The following is a 15,976-nucleotide window of genomic DNA, read 5'->3' as shown; positions in this document are numbered from 1 at the left end:
GAATAAATGTTTTTATGTGTATGTGCATTAAGTATACATTAAAATGAAGTAGCACTGTGGCATTATTAGAACAAAAATAATATATGAAACCTTACTGTTGAGTCACTTAGGAAATTAATATACACAAAAGACATTCCGATACTTACAGACCCTAGGAGATGGTATTCACCTTGAGTTGCTCAGGGCTTGATGCTTTCATTCCACCACTGAGACTTTGCCTTATAGTCTAAGCAGACTGTTTGACTGGTCTGTCTTATCTTCTACTTTGACAGCTGCACAGTAACATGGAGGCCACTAAGTGTTGCTGCTTAAGTGTGGGCCTAGTCGTTTATTCTCCCCTCACTTTACCAAACTGTGAAATGTTTATGACTACTTTTCCATTAGCTTGTGCAAATCTCTCTATTATTAAAAAAAATCTTGGAAGGAGACGAGATGTGATATTCTTGGAGACACTTTAACATCCCACGAGACAAGACTGTGAGACAAAAGGCTTTTAAATGTTTGAAGCACTGTGCAACATGCAGATCACACAGCAAGCCAGCAGCTGATCTGACCGCATCTCCTTAGCATGCGTTCTGCCCCCCCTCTTCACAATGCGGGTGGCAGATACGCAAAGTGGCTGACGCGGTTGGGTGAGTGAAGTGAGCAGGGGGCAAAGCCCCCTAGTTAATGTACATATGTAGATGGCGCCCCACTTTTTCTCAAAGACTGTGTATTCATATATAATTCCATCAAATGAAAAACTAATTTCTATTCTGACGAAAAAGACTAGAAAGAACAGCTGCAGTATCTCAATTCGAATTTAGAAGTCATGCTACTAAAGGACACTGTCCCCAAATAAGCTGAACCCGAGGCAAGTAATACAGAAGGGCATTCTCTGCTGTGCTTTGATGTTTTTCCTGTGTTCCTCCAGGAACCCCCTTCTCTTTTTATATTTCAAAGACACCAACCATATCAGCTTCTAAACTGGCTGGTACTTCTTTCTTTACACTAATTGCTGCTAAGAATGCTTGCTCCTGGTGTCCCAAGGCAGGATGTGGATACAGAAAATTGATAGATGGAGAAATGTAACAAAGATATCACATAAATACACTTCTCAACCATAATGTTCTGTCCTTTATATGGCATGGCATTTAATGGCTGGATGCCAAAATACAGGTATGAAACCATGGGAACAAAACAGATTTGCACAGGATGCTAAAGAGAAGCTCTACAGCATATTCTGATCATCAGCTCAGAGAATGGTTCAAGCAATGCAGGGCTGTCTGGTGAAAAGCACAGTAGGTGGCAAAACATGCTGTCTTAACTGAGGAAGCTAGAAACAACATAGAAAGAAGTTTGGAAGAACTGGTAAAAATTCGGTATCTTCTCGCCCAGCAGCTGAAGGCACCACAAGGCAAGTGTGAAAGCAGGTAGAAAGTAGACTCAGCCATTTAAAGCTTACACCAGGACATTAGGAGCTGCAGAAGAGAGTTCAGACCTGGTGTCCCTGTGCCAAAGACAGCTGCCTCTGACCATAGAAGTGTCTTCAGGATGTGATTAAAATCAGCCTCAGGAACACAAAATATAGTTAGATTAAAGCTTGGTTGAAGGCTTACTAGCAGGATAAGACAAGGCAGGCTTGTGAAAGTTAAAGAGAGACAGGAAGTAAAATGGAATGGTTTGGTATGGTAACTGACAGCAGGGCAAGCAAGCAAGTTAACCATTACCATTGAAAGCTGAACCAGGGGTCAAGAGGTAGCTTTGTTTGTGTACTTTGACTTTTAACTATGTGTGATTCAACACTGTGTACTTTATTACTGTAACTAGTGGTGCAAACTGCTTTCAAAAGATGAATATCTTGGCATTTATTCCAGCTATGGAGAAACACAAGGGGACATCTCTCTTATTACAGTTGGCTCTTGTGCCAGCATAGATAAAAGTTGGGTCAGATTCCACAAGCAATAACTGATGTTTTGTTTTGCACATTTTCACTCTCTGCTCTTTATCAAAATAACTCTTCATACTGAAATATATGGGTGGCATTTACAGACTTAGAATAAAAGGGAACCTTCCATATTCTCTTTCTCTGGCATTTTTAAACTGAATTAAATGTTCAGCACAGAATTAACTCTTCTCAGGAGAGAATATTTCTTTCATTATTTGTCTGAGATTTTGTTTAATATAAAAGTTGAAAAATGAAAAACAGAAAACAGGTTTAAATATATTTATTTGAACACCAGCATTACACCAATGAATCTTATTTTAAGTAACTTCATATCACGCTGTACTTATTTGATCATTCAGATCTTTCCTTATTTTCATTTGCAGAAACCTTTTACTATTGCTACCTAATTGCTCTTATTTTGTCTGGCCTTGATTAAACAGCAGCAAAGCAAGCTAAAAAAATGAAATGAAGCTCAGAGTTTTATCCTACCAGTTCCTAGGTGAAAGAGGAAACATTCTGCAAAGGAAAGATCGTCTGGAGTGCTGGTAAGACAACAAGATACACCCTCAGGGCAAACAATGGTGAAGCAGACTTCACATACAAGCTTTCTCCAATAAATTATAGATGTTTTCATGTTATTATATTAAGATAGATGATCTAAAACATAACAATTGAAACATACATATAAGTAAAAAATAAATATAAATAAATACATAAATAGTTCTGTAGTGCATTAGTAATATCACATTTAGTAAAATGTCTTTAAACACTGACACATTCTCACACTTTACATTGTTTCACACTTAAAGGACCATTTTTCTTGGTTGGTAAAACAGACAAAAATAAATAATCACTTTTGAATTTAGGTTTGCATGTACAGCAAAAGCATTCAGACAAAAATGGAAGAATATTCAACCGGAATCATGACTGGTCCTGACACACTTATTCCTGAAATTAAATAAAGGCACAATAATTAAATTGTAATGTATTCAATAACTGTTAAAGAGAAAATCCACACAGAAATTCTAAATACATGTGTGCAGAGTTACCATATATACTCGCGTATAAGTCGGGTCTTTAAACCCGAAAAATCGATCAGAAAATCAGCCCCTGACTTATGTGTTTGTTCAAAAATACGACACTTAATTTTTTTTTTTACACATCTTCTTGCCTCCTCCAATCTTGCATCAGTTTCTCAGACGCATCGAATTTTGTTGCAGCAGCACAGTTACCAATTTCTTTCGCAACTTCAATGACGTTTAATTCAGAACCAGCTTCATATTTTCTTCTGATCGAAAGCTCCATCTCAGATAAGGGATGCTCTTACGATAAAGGTGTGTGAGGGTGTGAGATACAAAAAACACAAATAAGTGCTAAGATCATTTCGGAATAGTCCGGGTATTACCGTGTGGTCATGTAGGCACAATACATAGAAAAAAAAAAGGCAGTGTGCTCTGTGGTTACTCTCTCAGGTGGGCATTAGCATATCATAATCTCTTGGACCAATAGCGTGACTTTTTTGACTTATACGACCGACATTATAAAATACCAGAAATTATACAGTAAAATCAAGTCCCAACTTATCTGCAAGTATGTATGGTAAATAGAATAAATAAATACTTTCTGATCTTACAACGTTAAGAGTGTGGCTCTGATGAGTTTACAGAGTATGCTTTTAAATACTAAAGACTAAATTTAACACTCTATCAAGTACTAAGAATACTCACTGCATTTAAAGCAATAATTCCTCATCCATATATAGTCTGTTATCCAGTTAAGGGTTGTGGGAAGCTGGGGTCCATCCCACCAACACCGGATGCAAGTTGAGATTCAACCCTAAACAGTACCAGTTCACCGCAAGGCACATTCACAAATACAGCACCAAATTGAAAGTAGTCAAATACCCATACCTGCACATTTTCCTAATTCAGCTGGAAAGCTACACTAAACTAAACACAAAAAAATGACTATTATAAGAGGAGATACAGTTTTTACTTGAAATGCTGCTTACCTGTAAGATTTTATTCCCAGTAATACCTCAGATACCATATAGTCTCATTCTTCAACTGAGGCCCAAACAATGGGTTAGCCTGGGCGAGAATTGCGATCAGCCAACTGAAAAGCAATGCAGTAAACAAATATAATGTTAAACTGAATTTATTTACTGTATATGACAATAAATTAAGCTATGCCTAGTGGGCCAGAGCACAAACAAATAATTGTAGGCCTGTTCCATGGCAGTCTTCTTCAAAGCACTCACCAATAAAACTGAATGTCATAAGAATGACAGCTTCTCAAGCTTATTTTTTTACATCATGGATATAAAAATTTGGGATTTAGACAAATTTATTTAGTAATAGCCCATTTCTTGTCTTACCTAAACAGACATGCCATAATTTGTGGTATTTTGTATATTTGTATTAAATGGTATTTGGAAAAGGTGTATAATGTTAATGCTAAACTCTTGGTGGAGGAAACTGGCAGCTCTCAGTTCTTTTTCTTTGGTACTTGTTAGAATACTGACCAATACACGGTAACTTCACATTGCACTTGGCCCTAGTTAATTTCATCACAGCTTAAATATTCACAAATGTACTACAGAACACTGAATAGAGCTCTGTCTTCCTCCACTCCCAATTTCAAGAATGTACCTCTTATCCTCTCATTTTTAAATAAATTTCCCACACCTTATATTACTCTTACAATGCACACAATACAGATGAGTACGAGTACTACATCTAATTAGGATCAGATCAGATCATATAGTGCATGTCCCCTACTGATCTAAAGAGCAGAGAAAGTAAACGGTTTAACACATAAATATCAGAAATGCCCACTGGGTGTTACCCAAACAGTATTTCCTCTACCAAAAGCAAGAAAAAGAAAAAAAAAATAGTTAAATGAGCTCATGAGAAAGAATGTGTCCCAATCAGGGAAGTGTCAGCTGTTATTAGAATAGAGCATTATGCAGTTCAGGAAACGGGAAAATCTGAGAGATGGGAAACTTTGTACTCTGTACCAAGCTTACTGGTTAATGAAAGAGCACAATATTTGAAGAAAAAAAAAATCACAGTTTCTGTAATACTTCAGTGTTATTCTCTTAACTTCCTTCGCAGTGTTGAGGGATGACGATACCTGAAGTCATTACTTTTATCCTCAATTCGAAAAAACAGAACATTGTACGGTATCACATAACATTGCCTAAGATAAATACATGGAGTACTCCAAGATTACAAGAACTGCCTTGTGGGAGAACGAGGAAGCTTTCCTGAGTGAATGTTTGTCACCAGGTAAAATCAACAGTGTTGCCTGCTATGTGTAGATGCCCAAAAAGCTCTATTACACATTGTGTGACAAATGTTAAAGGAGGAAAAAGATCATTCTACAACAACACAGTACAACGCCCCATACTGGTCAAATCAGCTTGAAAAAAAGTGAGAGGAATGACCAGGAACTTCTTCCACATCCCTCCTACCATCTGGACATGTTCATTCAGATTACCATGTATTCGGACTCCTAAAAGATCAGATGTGAGGCTAACATTACAACCCTGATAAGACTCTCTGGGCAGCAGTGTGTTACTCTTTGCAGAAGGCTAGAATAGTGCTCTGCCACCAGGGAATCTTGAAACTTACAAAATGGTGGCAAAAATATTTCAATCAGGATGACTGATTTTTGAATAAAATTAATGGTTATGTAATTGTGACTGAGAAGCAATGATTATCCAGTCATATATTTACTGAATTATAAGATGAATATGCTTATTCCTTTGGCATGACATACGGTATGTCTTGCCTATGTCATCTATAAAGATAGTGAGCTGCATAATCACTTTGGTAATGAAAAAAGCAGTTCTGTTATGTTTCTCACTAGCCCTAAGATAATTTTATGTATCTCAATAGTGCTTATGATAATCAGCCAACTCAAACACAAACTACTATGAGAGTTACAGAGAAACATTGTAGAAAATGCAAAAGATGGTCTAAAGGGATTTTCATATGCTAATAGTAAATGAGCAGTCAAACAGGAGAAGATTAAAGTACTAGAACTGGCAAGGCCACACTAAAGTGTATAAAGAAATAGCACACACTCTAACTTTACATGTTTGTGATTTTTTTTTTTACTTGTAAATATTTCAACATGGTTTTGAAACTGTACAGTGAAGTGCCACTTAAATTATAAAGACTGAAATCAAAAAAAGCTACCAGGACCAGATAACAGTTATCCTAGAATATTTAGGGAGGTTAATGAGTATATATTTAAAGAATCTAGCAAATGCCTTCCCATAATATAAAAAAGGCATTACTGCCAAATAAGGCCTTCCTTATTATGATTCTCTTGCTCGTCATACTAGTACAACAAATTAACAACACACCAAATTCCAGTATGTTTGTATTAAAATGTATTCTTTTTGTACAATTCATTATTAGCATTGTTTAAAGTGGAACATTGAAATATAATATAAAACCAATACATATATGTCCTTCTGTATAACCATTTAAATTACAGTCACACAGAGCTAAACACTATACAAATATTATTCTTATTTCTAACAATTATTTGTTTGACTGCGCCTGCAAAAAATCATTTGGATTCTTTCAAGTTGGAGACTACATTAAACCTTTGAACAAATCACCCAATTCGCATGAAATTCTTGAACCAAATAAAACCAGTGATTCCAGGGCAGTTTGCAAACTACATAGCAAATCACAAAATCAAAAGCGTTATTAGTTAAGGCATTTGTTCAACATAGTGACATGAATTTCTAGGCTGGCATATACTAATTATGAATTTTTCACTATTTGTCTTAATTCTTAGTTATTCCAATTCATGTATGTGGGGGCTTGCATTAGCAGTTGTGGGAAACTATGAAATGGTGTTACATCAGCACCCACAAGATTAATTTTAGATGGCCCTGAACTGAGGTAAGCAGTGATCAGTGGTCATTTAGGTTATTTAAAACACATGTGAAAAAGTCAGTTACAGAATCATGGATGTGTATGGGTGGTTTCATTTGTAAACAAAAGACCTATAATGTTGCTTAGTGTGACAAATTCTGTCTGCACATTCAAAAAGCATTAAAAGCACCCGATTTATAAATAACATAGAATACTAGGAACACTGAAAAACATGAAATGTCTGTGGTCTCTGTACTGAAATGTCAGTTTTTCAGGGATTTAATCTCCTCACTTTTAAAAATATCTTATGGTTTTACTTATATAGATAATTCTTAAACATGGCACATGTTCACATGATCATCATGGGTTTTACGATGTCTTTCACTATAGATATAGGCAGGCTCAGGTGCTAATCATTTTTAAAAATAATAAAATGTATTTATGACTTTCGTTAGTTCACTAATTTGACCATTTGAAGCAATAGCTCAGATTACAATACTGATGCTCTATAATATCTAGTTTTAATAGGAATTCTAAAATTGTTTGAATTTTAAATTAGGGGACCAAAGGTAGTTATACTAAATTATAGTGCCAGACAGTAGTGACGTGTTGCACGTTAATTATCAAATGCAAGTAAAAATGTAACCACATAAGTGACAATAATGATCCCTACAAAAATATAAATCCACTTCTGAAGTGGTGTATGATGTATGGCTGAGCTTTAACAATAAAAAATAATTGAAATAATTATAAAAGAAGGGGCTTCCTTATAGAGTGAAATGGCATAATTAAAACATTAGAAAAATTGTGACGAGTACAGACTCATAACCCCAACAAACTTGCCCATTTTATTCACCTAGATTGTCCAAATTAACATCAAGTCGAAATTTGAACGTCCCTTAAATCCCGCTCTCCACTATACCATTTAGCAATTTATTCCATGTGCGTATGGTGAAGAAAAACTTCAGCTGAGGTCTTGCTAAAGTGTTATATAACTTATGTATAATCTCCCTTGACTTGTACTTCATGCATGATGATACTTAACATCCTATTTGCTTTCTTGATCGCTTCTGTACACGGTTTGGATGTACGTAGTGATTAAAACACTGTGACTCCTAGGTCCTTCTCATAATGGCTACTTTTAAGTTTCAGGCCTCACATTGTGTATACAAATCAAATATACCGAATTCCTACACGTAATACTTTACATTCACTTAAATTAAATTTCATCTGTCACAAATCTGCACAAAATCTGTATGCTGTTCAAATCCCTTGGTAACAATTTAGCTGATTCTACATTATCTGCCCTTCCAGCTAGTTTTATGCATTTGTGTGGGACTGCATTTAAGGAGACTGGTTAATAAAATAAGGAACTGAAACACCAGCTAACAATTTGCTTTTACTAAACAGATGTACTGACCTCCTGATCTTTAGTACTTATGTACAGACTCAAGAAGTTGTTCATTTGCAAAAAAAAAAATTAACTACTGTATATACCTGCATACTCGTCATCTTTGTGCAGTTAGCTATTCTCAAGTGACCATATGTCACTTCAGAAACAGTACAGTCCTCTATGACAACTGATCCCCAAGTCTTTGGTGATGCATCCATTACCTGATATTTAGGTAGTACTAGGGTTTTGTACCATCTTAGCCATTATGAATGTTGTAAGAAGTCAAGGAAAAATGACACCTTTTATTGGCTAACTAAAAAGATTACAATATGCAAGCTTTCGAGGCAACTCAGGCCACATCTTGCCTGAAGAAGGGGCCTGAGTTGCCTCGAAAGCTTGCAAATTGTAATCTTTTTAGTTAGCCAATAAAAGATGTCATTTTGCTTGCCTTCTCACTGATATTTAGCTCATATAGTAATCATACTCATGTGTAAAATAAATGCAAAGCCTCTGTTTTATTCCTTTTGAAATTATTAATTATATCCATGCTTCTCTTTCTGAATATTCTATAAATCACTATGCAAATTTTAAAATGTATTTAATCCTTTATTCAGCATATACAATTTCTTGTATTAGGAATTTATCATTTCCAACATACCCCAACTTACTCTCCTGAGACACACAAAGTTTTTTTTTTTGGGCTCAGAGCGCAGGATCGGCTTTTGGCATTACATCCCTGGAGCAATTGCAAGTTAATGGCCTTGCTCAAGGGCCCACTGGAGCAGTACTCCTTCTGTCACTGCCAGAATTCGAACCAGCAACCTTCGAGTTACCAGCCCAGATCCTTAAGCCAGAGATCTACCACTCCACCCTACCAATTGATTCTGTCTTACCATTGTTTAATGGTTTGAATTTAACATTATTGCCTGTATTTTTTATCACATGCTAGCTTGTTCTATTGTACCCAGCAATTTTGATCTTTTCTCATCTACTAGTTGTCAGTATCGCTAATATGAATCCATGCCTTAACATATTACTAGTTGATATTGTAAGGGGCTGTTTTCCCATAATAATGCTTCAGTTTAAGCATGTAGCAAAATACTGTATTTAATCCTGAATCATCACAAATTCTTATCTAATATTTAAACAATCACTTTCTGTGACATCATACACAGCATCTGTTTCAAGGAACAGGGATGGACAATCAGTGCTCTAAGGAGCAGCTCACACAGCTTAGACACTTCAGAGATGTATTCTTTATCTTTGATAAACCTAAAGTGCAGTCTTATCTTTAACTATTATTACTACTAATAACCAGGTAGCAAATACAGTAGCTCTACCATAGCAAACCACAAAATAACATATGTAGTCTTTCCATAGTGCACAATTAACACTATTAATTTTTGTATATGTTTATATTACAACATTCAATTTCAGAATCAACAAACAAAAAAATAAAAATGATTCCACTCACAAGAGGTAGCAGCATACTGCTGTTGTTATCAGCATTGTGATGATTACCCTGTATGTGAAAACAAACAAAAAAATAAATGAATTACTGAGCAGTTGGATAACTCTAATAAGAAAGTGCCAAGCAAACATTTCACCAACACACAATAATGCCAAAAATACTTCAATTGTTACAAATGCATGTTTATTTGAAAATCTAAAGAAACAAAAAAAAAATATCTCCTGTTTCATAGGGGTCAACGTCCTGCCTACCAGAGCCACCTCAATATGAAAAAGATTTATGCTCACACTTTCCCACATTATGTTGCCACAACCTTTTCCTAAATCACTTACCAACTGCAGACTTAATTGACCTCTGACAGGGTGCAACCTTTCAAAGTCACCAAGGTATATTTCTGTGCTGAACTCCAGAGCCAATTCCAGGAGCTCAGTGGTGTACTATAAAACCTAATTCCCACATGATGATGTCCTACAGGCTTTAGAGGAATAAACCCCTGAACCCAATGTCTCTTAAGGGACAAAACTATCATGTTGATTTCCAACCTGCTTTTTCTTTACATTTGCCAGATGGGTCCCATCCATGTCATTGTTACTTGCATAATTTGTGTTATGTGTCAAATAGAAATATTTAAGTAAATTTCACTATATAAAACAAATGATTTCATTCTTAATCAAATACGTTTCTTTTGTATACATTAAGATTATTATGAACTCATTTCTCAGTAAGATTGTTAAACACTGATTCTGATTTGTCCAGCTATATCAGAATTACTTTAATTACTAGGATTTAACCTGGCAGGTTTGGAAATGCTTAGGACAGGACATAACATTTTAAACAACATACATTATAAAATCTTGCAAAAATTATGTTCATATAAAACAGCGTGTGTGTATAGTCTATATGTCGAAAAATGATGCTGAAATCATTTTACAGTGTTCTTTTCTAATTCCAACCGTTATGTACTTTTACACGTAAATTCCAAAGGGATAACACTTTCTGACTCCATATCACAGATGCAATTTATAACAAAACTAAAGACACAAAAGATCGATAATCCTAGTGTATGCTGACCAGTAAAAATAAAGTATGTGATCTTACATTAAAAAACACCTCTATTAAAAGTGCACATGCGTAGGAAAAAAAATTAAATTGAGCAAAAGGTTGGAAGCATGCGCTGATTACAGCAAATTGCCGAAAAGGGTTCAAATAAAAATACTAATAGGAAAACGTCTACACTAGAAACCTACTGGACTGGGAAATATGATTTTTCAATTAGTCCCTGAAACAATATAGTTATTATGTTATTTTCTCCTAAACAATCGTCATGGGGTATCCGCATTTAAAATGAAGAGTGCAGCACATTAAGCCCCAACATAAAATTTTCTCTTTCATCTACTATACTGTCTTATGTAATTTCAGGTATTATGTAAACATCTTAAGCACTTTATCCTTTCGTACACGTACTTGTTTCAATATTCTAATATTTAACCTTAAACGTAGGACGATAAACACCAAAGTAGAGCTACTCACTACGCAGATAAGACGAACAAATGTCATTACACAATGTGGAGGAGTGAGGGGTATGCTGTTCTACTCACACGACAACACAATACGCACACTCCAACAGTCAACATATGGAGATTTATTTTTCTGTGAATTATTTACCCCCGGTTAGGTCCCTTCGGCACGAACAAAGGTGCTACGATTCCAACAAGCCCCCACAATATGGTGAAAATAACCATTGGCAAGGTTAACGAATGAGAAACCATTTTATTATCCAAGATTCAAATGCAAACGCAAAAACAGCTCTTGTTAAAAGAAAAAGACAATAATGATTCGAGTCGACTATGCCCGTCTTCCTTTAAGGCCGCCGCTGTTTCTGCTGATCCCGCATATTCACTTCCTGTTCGTAGTTTGACGTCAGAGGAAGTATTGACATAACTGTCAATCATTAGAGTCGGTGTTTTTAATTCGTCGGCCAAAGTTCTAGTCATTGTAATATTCTCCAGCTGTTGGATCCGATTGTTAAACGCTCTCGCATGCTGCTTGTTATTAGAATTTAATAAGAACAGACAAAAAATGACAAACGAGAGGTGACGATGCAGTCCATCAAGCTCATTTATATAGTTATAGCTGAGAATAGCTGTTGTGTTAATTGGTTTTTGGTTTTGCTAAAAATATAAAACGTTAGCAAAACTGTGTGTACAGATGAGCTTAGACTTAAAACAGTTACACACTAAGGAAAAAATAACGGCGGTGTTATGGTTTTATTTCCTAGCTTTGGTTTTTTGCTCAGTACTGTATAACTATCAGCTCTATTTGTATTGGTTAAGCTTGCCATTTTCCCAGTTTGTAAAAAGTGAAAAGAAATACTGAAAAAAAAAAAATTTGTCCGTTTTCAAAGTTCGAGATCTTATAGAGACACCGGTTATCCAGGCAGCGTCAGGCTCATTCATATGGGCACAATTAAGCTAACAAGTCCATCCATCCATTTCCAACCCGCTGAATCCGAACACAGGGTCACAGGGGTCTGCTGGAGCCAATCCCAGCCAACACAGGGCGCAAGGCAGGAACCAACCAAGGGTGCCAACCCACTGCAGGACACACACACACACACACACACACACACCAAGCACTCACTAGGGCCAATTTAGGATTGCCAATCCACCTAACCTGCATGTCTTTGGACTGTGGGAGGAAACCGGAGCACCCGGAGACACGGGTAGAACATGCAAACTCCACGCAGGGAGGACCCAGGAAGCGAACCCAGTTCTTCTTACTGTGAGGCAGCAGCGCTACCACTGCGCTACTGTGCCGCCCTAAGCTAACAAGTCTTTGGAACATAACAAGTGTGTAGATGGAGTGCAGAATCCACGGAGATTCCGCTGATGGCGACTGGAGAAGGCAATTGCCTATGTGACCAGTACGGTGCTGTGGGTGCCGCTGGATTTCGGACTTGTTTTATAATGCTTTCCCATGCTTTGCTGTCCATGGTGATGGTCCTGGCCTGATTCAGATCAAGTCGTCGGATCTTTAGATCTTCCTCTACTTGTCTGGTCCATTCTTGAGCTCAGTCTGTTGTATCCTCCACTAGATGGGTTGCTGTCTACAGAGGAGTCTGTGTAATAGCCTGTTGGTGCCCATTGTGCACACATGGCCAAACCACCTTGGCTTTCGCTGCTGAATTTGTTAGTCGATAGTTGGTTGCTGTTATATCTTGCCCTAATGGTTTTGTTGGTGATGTGATCACAATGTGAGAATTCCAGGATCTGTCGCAGACATCACATTTGGACTACTTAGGGTTGGTTCAGATCCAGTGTGAGTAAAGGCCATGTTTCCACCTAGAGTACTATACATTTTTATATTAAAAATATATATATATTTCATCAAAACAAATAAAAATATCCTTTAATCTCAAAGGAAACCTTTATTTTCATCCAAGCCAACATGTCCACATCGGAATAAATGGGTTTGATGAGATCTAAGTGGGCATGGCCTCTAAATGGGCAAATTCAAGCGTTGTGCTCAGGGTAACTGTGGTGGGTTGGCACCCTGCCCGGGATTGGTTCCTGCCTTGTGCCCTGTGTTGGCTGGGATTGGCTCCAGCAGACCCCCATGACCCTGTGTTCAGATTCAGCGGGTTGGAAAATGGATGGATGGATGCTCAGGGTAATCTTGGGCTAATCATGACTATTCTTAGGCTTCAGTTGGGCTGCCCCATGAGGAATCTTTATTGGCATTGTCAGGGGGTCAGAAAGGGCTAAAAACAAATACTGATGGGTTTCAAGCCCAAACTGGTTATTTGTAGGCTTTTCTGTAAGTCCCACCAGGGTGCCATTTAGGCCTTAAGTTTAAATGAGTTGCACTGGGCAAGCCAAAATGGGCTTATTGTTGGCTTTACAAATGAATGAGATCGGATCCATTTGGGTTAAGTATGAATATTCATGACCTTTATTTGGCAAGTCCATGCATATGCTTTGTGGGCCTTTTAAAGGATTCTGCTAGGGTCTTACTTAAGCTAACAACAATACTAATGGAAAATCATTGGGCAAGCCCACATAGGTACTTTGAACCCTGTATTGTAAGGCTTATTAGGGTCCATAAGGTTTACAGGAAATTTGTTTGGCCAAGCCCAATTTGATTTTTTGTGTGATATCCATGGTTATTCTCCCTTGGATTCACCATGTATTAGAGAGCTGGGATTGGTAAAACCCAGGTGGATTTGTTGAGTGGTGGGTGAACATATGCTATATGCAACAGGGTGATGAAAGGATTTAAGTGTGTTTGTGTGATTTGATAAGCCTATTTACTTTGAATAACTCTATGGAAGAAAGTTCATAATATGTAGTTCTGTGTAAGTGTGTGTTTTTAAATACTCTTAAAAATACCTACCTGGCAAGTACATCTTACTGATGCATAAGAGTGCTCTGATATCCTGTACAATTTGTGTTAGCCATCAGACATGTGCTCAGGTGGGATCCATCAAGGACTTGACCCTTGTTTTTTTGATATGAGACTAAAAGTGTACCTTCGAACAGAAGTAGCTTTATTATGCTAGTTTTACTCATTGATATAAATTAAGAACTGACAACCTGTAGAGGTTTTTATTATTACTTTTATTGATTTTAATTAGAAACAGAAAACATTCCATACAGTCAAGTTATATTTAACAAATCAAAGCAAAATTCAACCTCCATCCAAGAGAAAGAAAGTGGAGCCAGCAACCGAAACTACTCTATAAAAGGAGCAAGAAAAGGTGGGTATCCTTTTCCCCAAAATGAAAGCTTATTCTAAAATGTTATTGATTAGATCCTGCCAATCCTGTAGAGTTTCTTAAAGCACAGACATTAGTGGTGCGAAGTCATCAAGATACAGAATAATGCACCTCTTCTGAACCTATTTTTTCTCAGTACAAATCTACAAGTTGTCAGCACAGAGCCAAGAAACAATTTCAGCAAAGAAGGAACAAACCATATACAGGTTGTTAGCACCTTTTTTTTTTGTTATTTTAAGCCAAAATTAGGAATGTGTAATTTGTCTAAAAAAAGTATTAGTATTGTTGTAATGTTTGCATAAACCAGAATCACTGATTCTGTACTAAATCAATTATACAAATAATACTCAACTAAAACTCCACACCAGTGAAGTTGCATTAAATTATAGGAAGCATTCAGTTGTACTCATTGCAGTTGACGGTGGTGCAAACAGTTATTAAGTACAAAGGCCAAATTACTTTTACACACTGCCAGTTCAACTTTGTACATAAAACACATTTTTAAAAGCGTGATTGTTCACTCAGTTGTATGATTTAGTATTTATTATCTCTTTTTGGTCTGTTTTAGTATAGTATTACTGTCAGTCTGTGGGAAACATGCAAGTAAGATTTTCATTATACTTTAGACATGACAGTAAACTTGAATTTGGGATAAAGATAGATGTTACAATCTACTTTCAAGCAAGTTATTATGAAAAATGCAGCTTACCAAACCACACTCACAGGTTCTTTTAAATTCTAATCGTGCTAACACCCTGACATTTAATTGGAAATCATTGTGGATGACCTCCTGTAGGACAGATCGGTGGGTGTCTTGCCTTTGACTTTATCTGACCATCTCATTACACACAGATGGTGTCCTGCCACTCCATGAAGCATTTACAGAATTTTAATGTGTAGAATATTATATCTCTATATATATAAAATCCAAAGTCTATCTGTGTGTCTGCTTTTCATGAGAGAATTACTTAATGGATTTAGATCAGATTTTTTTCTATAATTTGCTTGAACATTCCGGTTGATTTTGCGACTTCTCGCATCACGCTAAGTAAGTATCATAGTTCGCTTGCAGGAGCAATATATTCATGCTAATCTGAGACAGAGACTGTGGACTAAGGAGAGGGGGAAGCGTGATGTCAGGAGTGGGGAGCTGGGTGGGGCCCTTCTCACTCACACGCCGGCCTCTGTTTGAATGGGTCTACCTCTGGCCACGTTTTGGAGCATACCTTGTCTCCACTTAGCTAGCGATACCTGTTTGATTATTGATTTTTAAAGTTTGTCCTGTTTCACTACTATGCAGGCAGAGCCGTGGAGGACAGCTAGTACTGTACAAAAATATAAGGCTCATCCTTCGCCATTTTTGCCTTCTCAATGTCCTGCTAATCATTTTTCATGGCCCTCACTATCTGGAGTTCTCCATCCAATTTTGAATTTGAAGCAAAAACCTTAAAATGAGCTATTTACACCTGTCCAGAGGTGGCATAGTGGTGTGGTAGTTAGCACTGCTGCCACA

The 15,976-nt window shown here is 36.9% G+C and overlaps 1 protein-coding gene across 1 annotated transcript; it reads right to left on the bottom strand.

Moving 5' to 3' along the window:
- Nucleotides 1–2,193: 2,193 nt before the first annotated feature.
- atpv0e2 (ATPase H+ transporting V0 subunit e2) lies at nucleotides 2,194–11,595 on the bottom strand. Its single transcript, XM_028795671.2, has 4 exons — nucleotides 11,355–11,595; nucleotides 9,693–9,740; nucleotides 3,939–4,042; nucleotides 2,194–2,875 (listed from the first exon to the last, which is right to left on the bottom strand). The coding sequence occupies exons 1-3, from the start codon at nucleotides 11,456–11,458 to the stop codon at nucleotides 3,949–3,951; spliced, it is 246 nt and encodes an 81-aa protein (XP_028651504.1). The 5' UTR covers nucleotides 11,459–11,595; the 3' UTR covers nucleotides 2,194–2,875; nucleotides 3,939–3,948.
- Nucleotides 11,596–15,976: the final 4,381 nt, after the last annotated feature.

This window comes from Erpetoichthys calabaricus, chromosome 2 (assembly GCF_900747795.2).
Source record: "Erpetoichthys calabaricus chromosome 2, fErpCal1.3, whole genome shotgun sequence".
Lineage (NCBI taxonomy): Eukaryota > Metazoa > Chordata > Cladistia > Polypteriformes > Polypteridae > Erpetoichthys > Erpetoichthys calabaricus.
The sequence above is the reverse complement of the archived record's forward strand: the minus strand, read 5'-3'. Positions and strand labels throughout refer to the sequence as shown.

Bases quoted from the DNA above. Each gene is read 5' to 3' on its own strand.
- atpv0e2 (XM_028795671.2), bottom strand. From the start codon at position 11,458: ATGGTTTCTCATTCGTTAACCTTGCCAATGGTTATTTTCACCATATTG. The intron at 9,741-11,354 runs GTAAATAATTCA...TTTCACATACAG, and splicing joins CCGAAGGGACCTAACCGGGG to GGTAATCATCACAATGCTGA. The intron at 4,043-9,692 runs GTGAGTGGAATC...ATTGCTTTTCAG, and splicing joins GCAGTATGCTGCTACCTCTT to TTGGCTGATCGCAATTCTCG.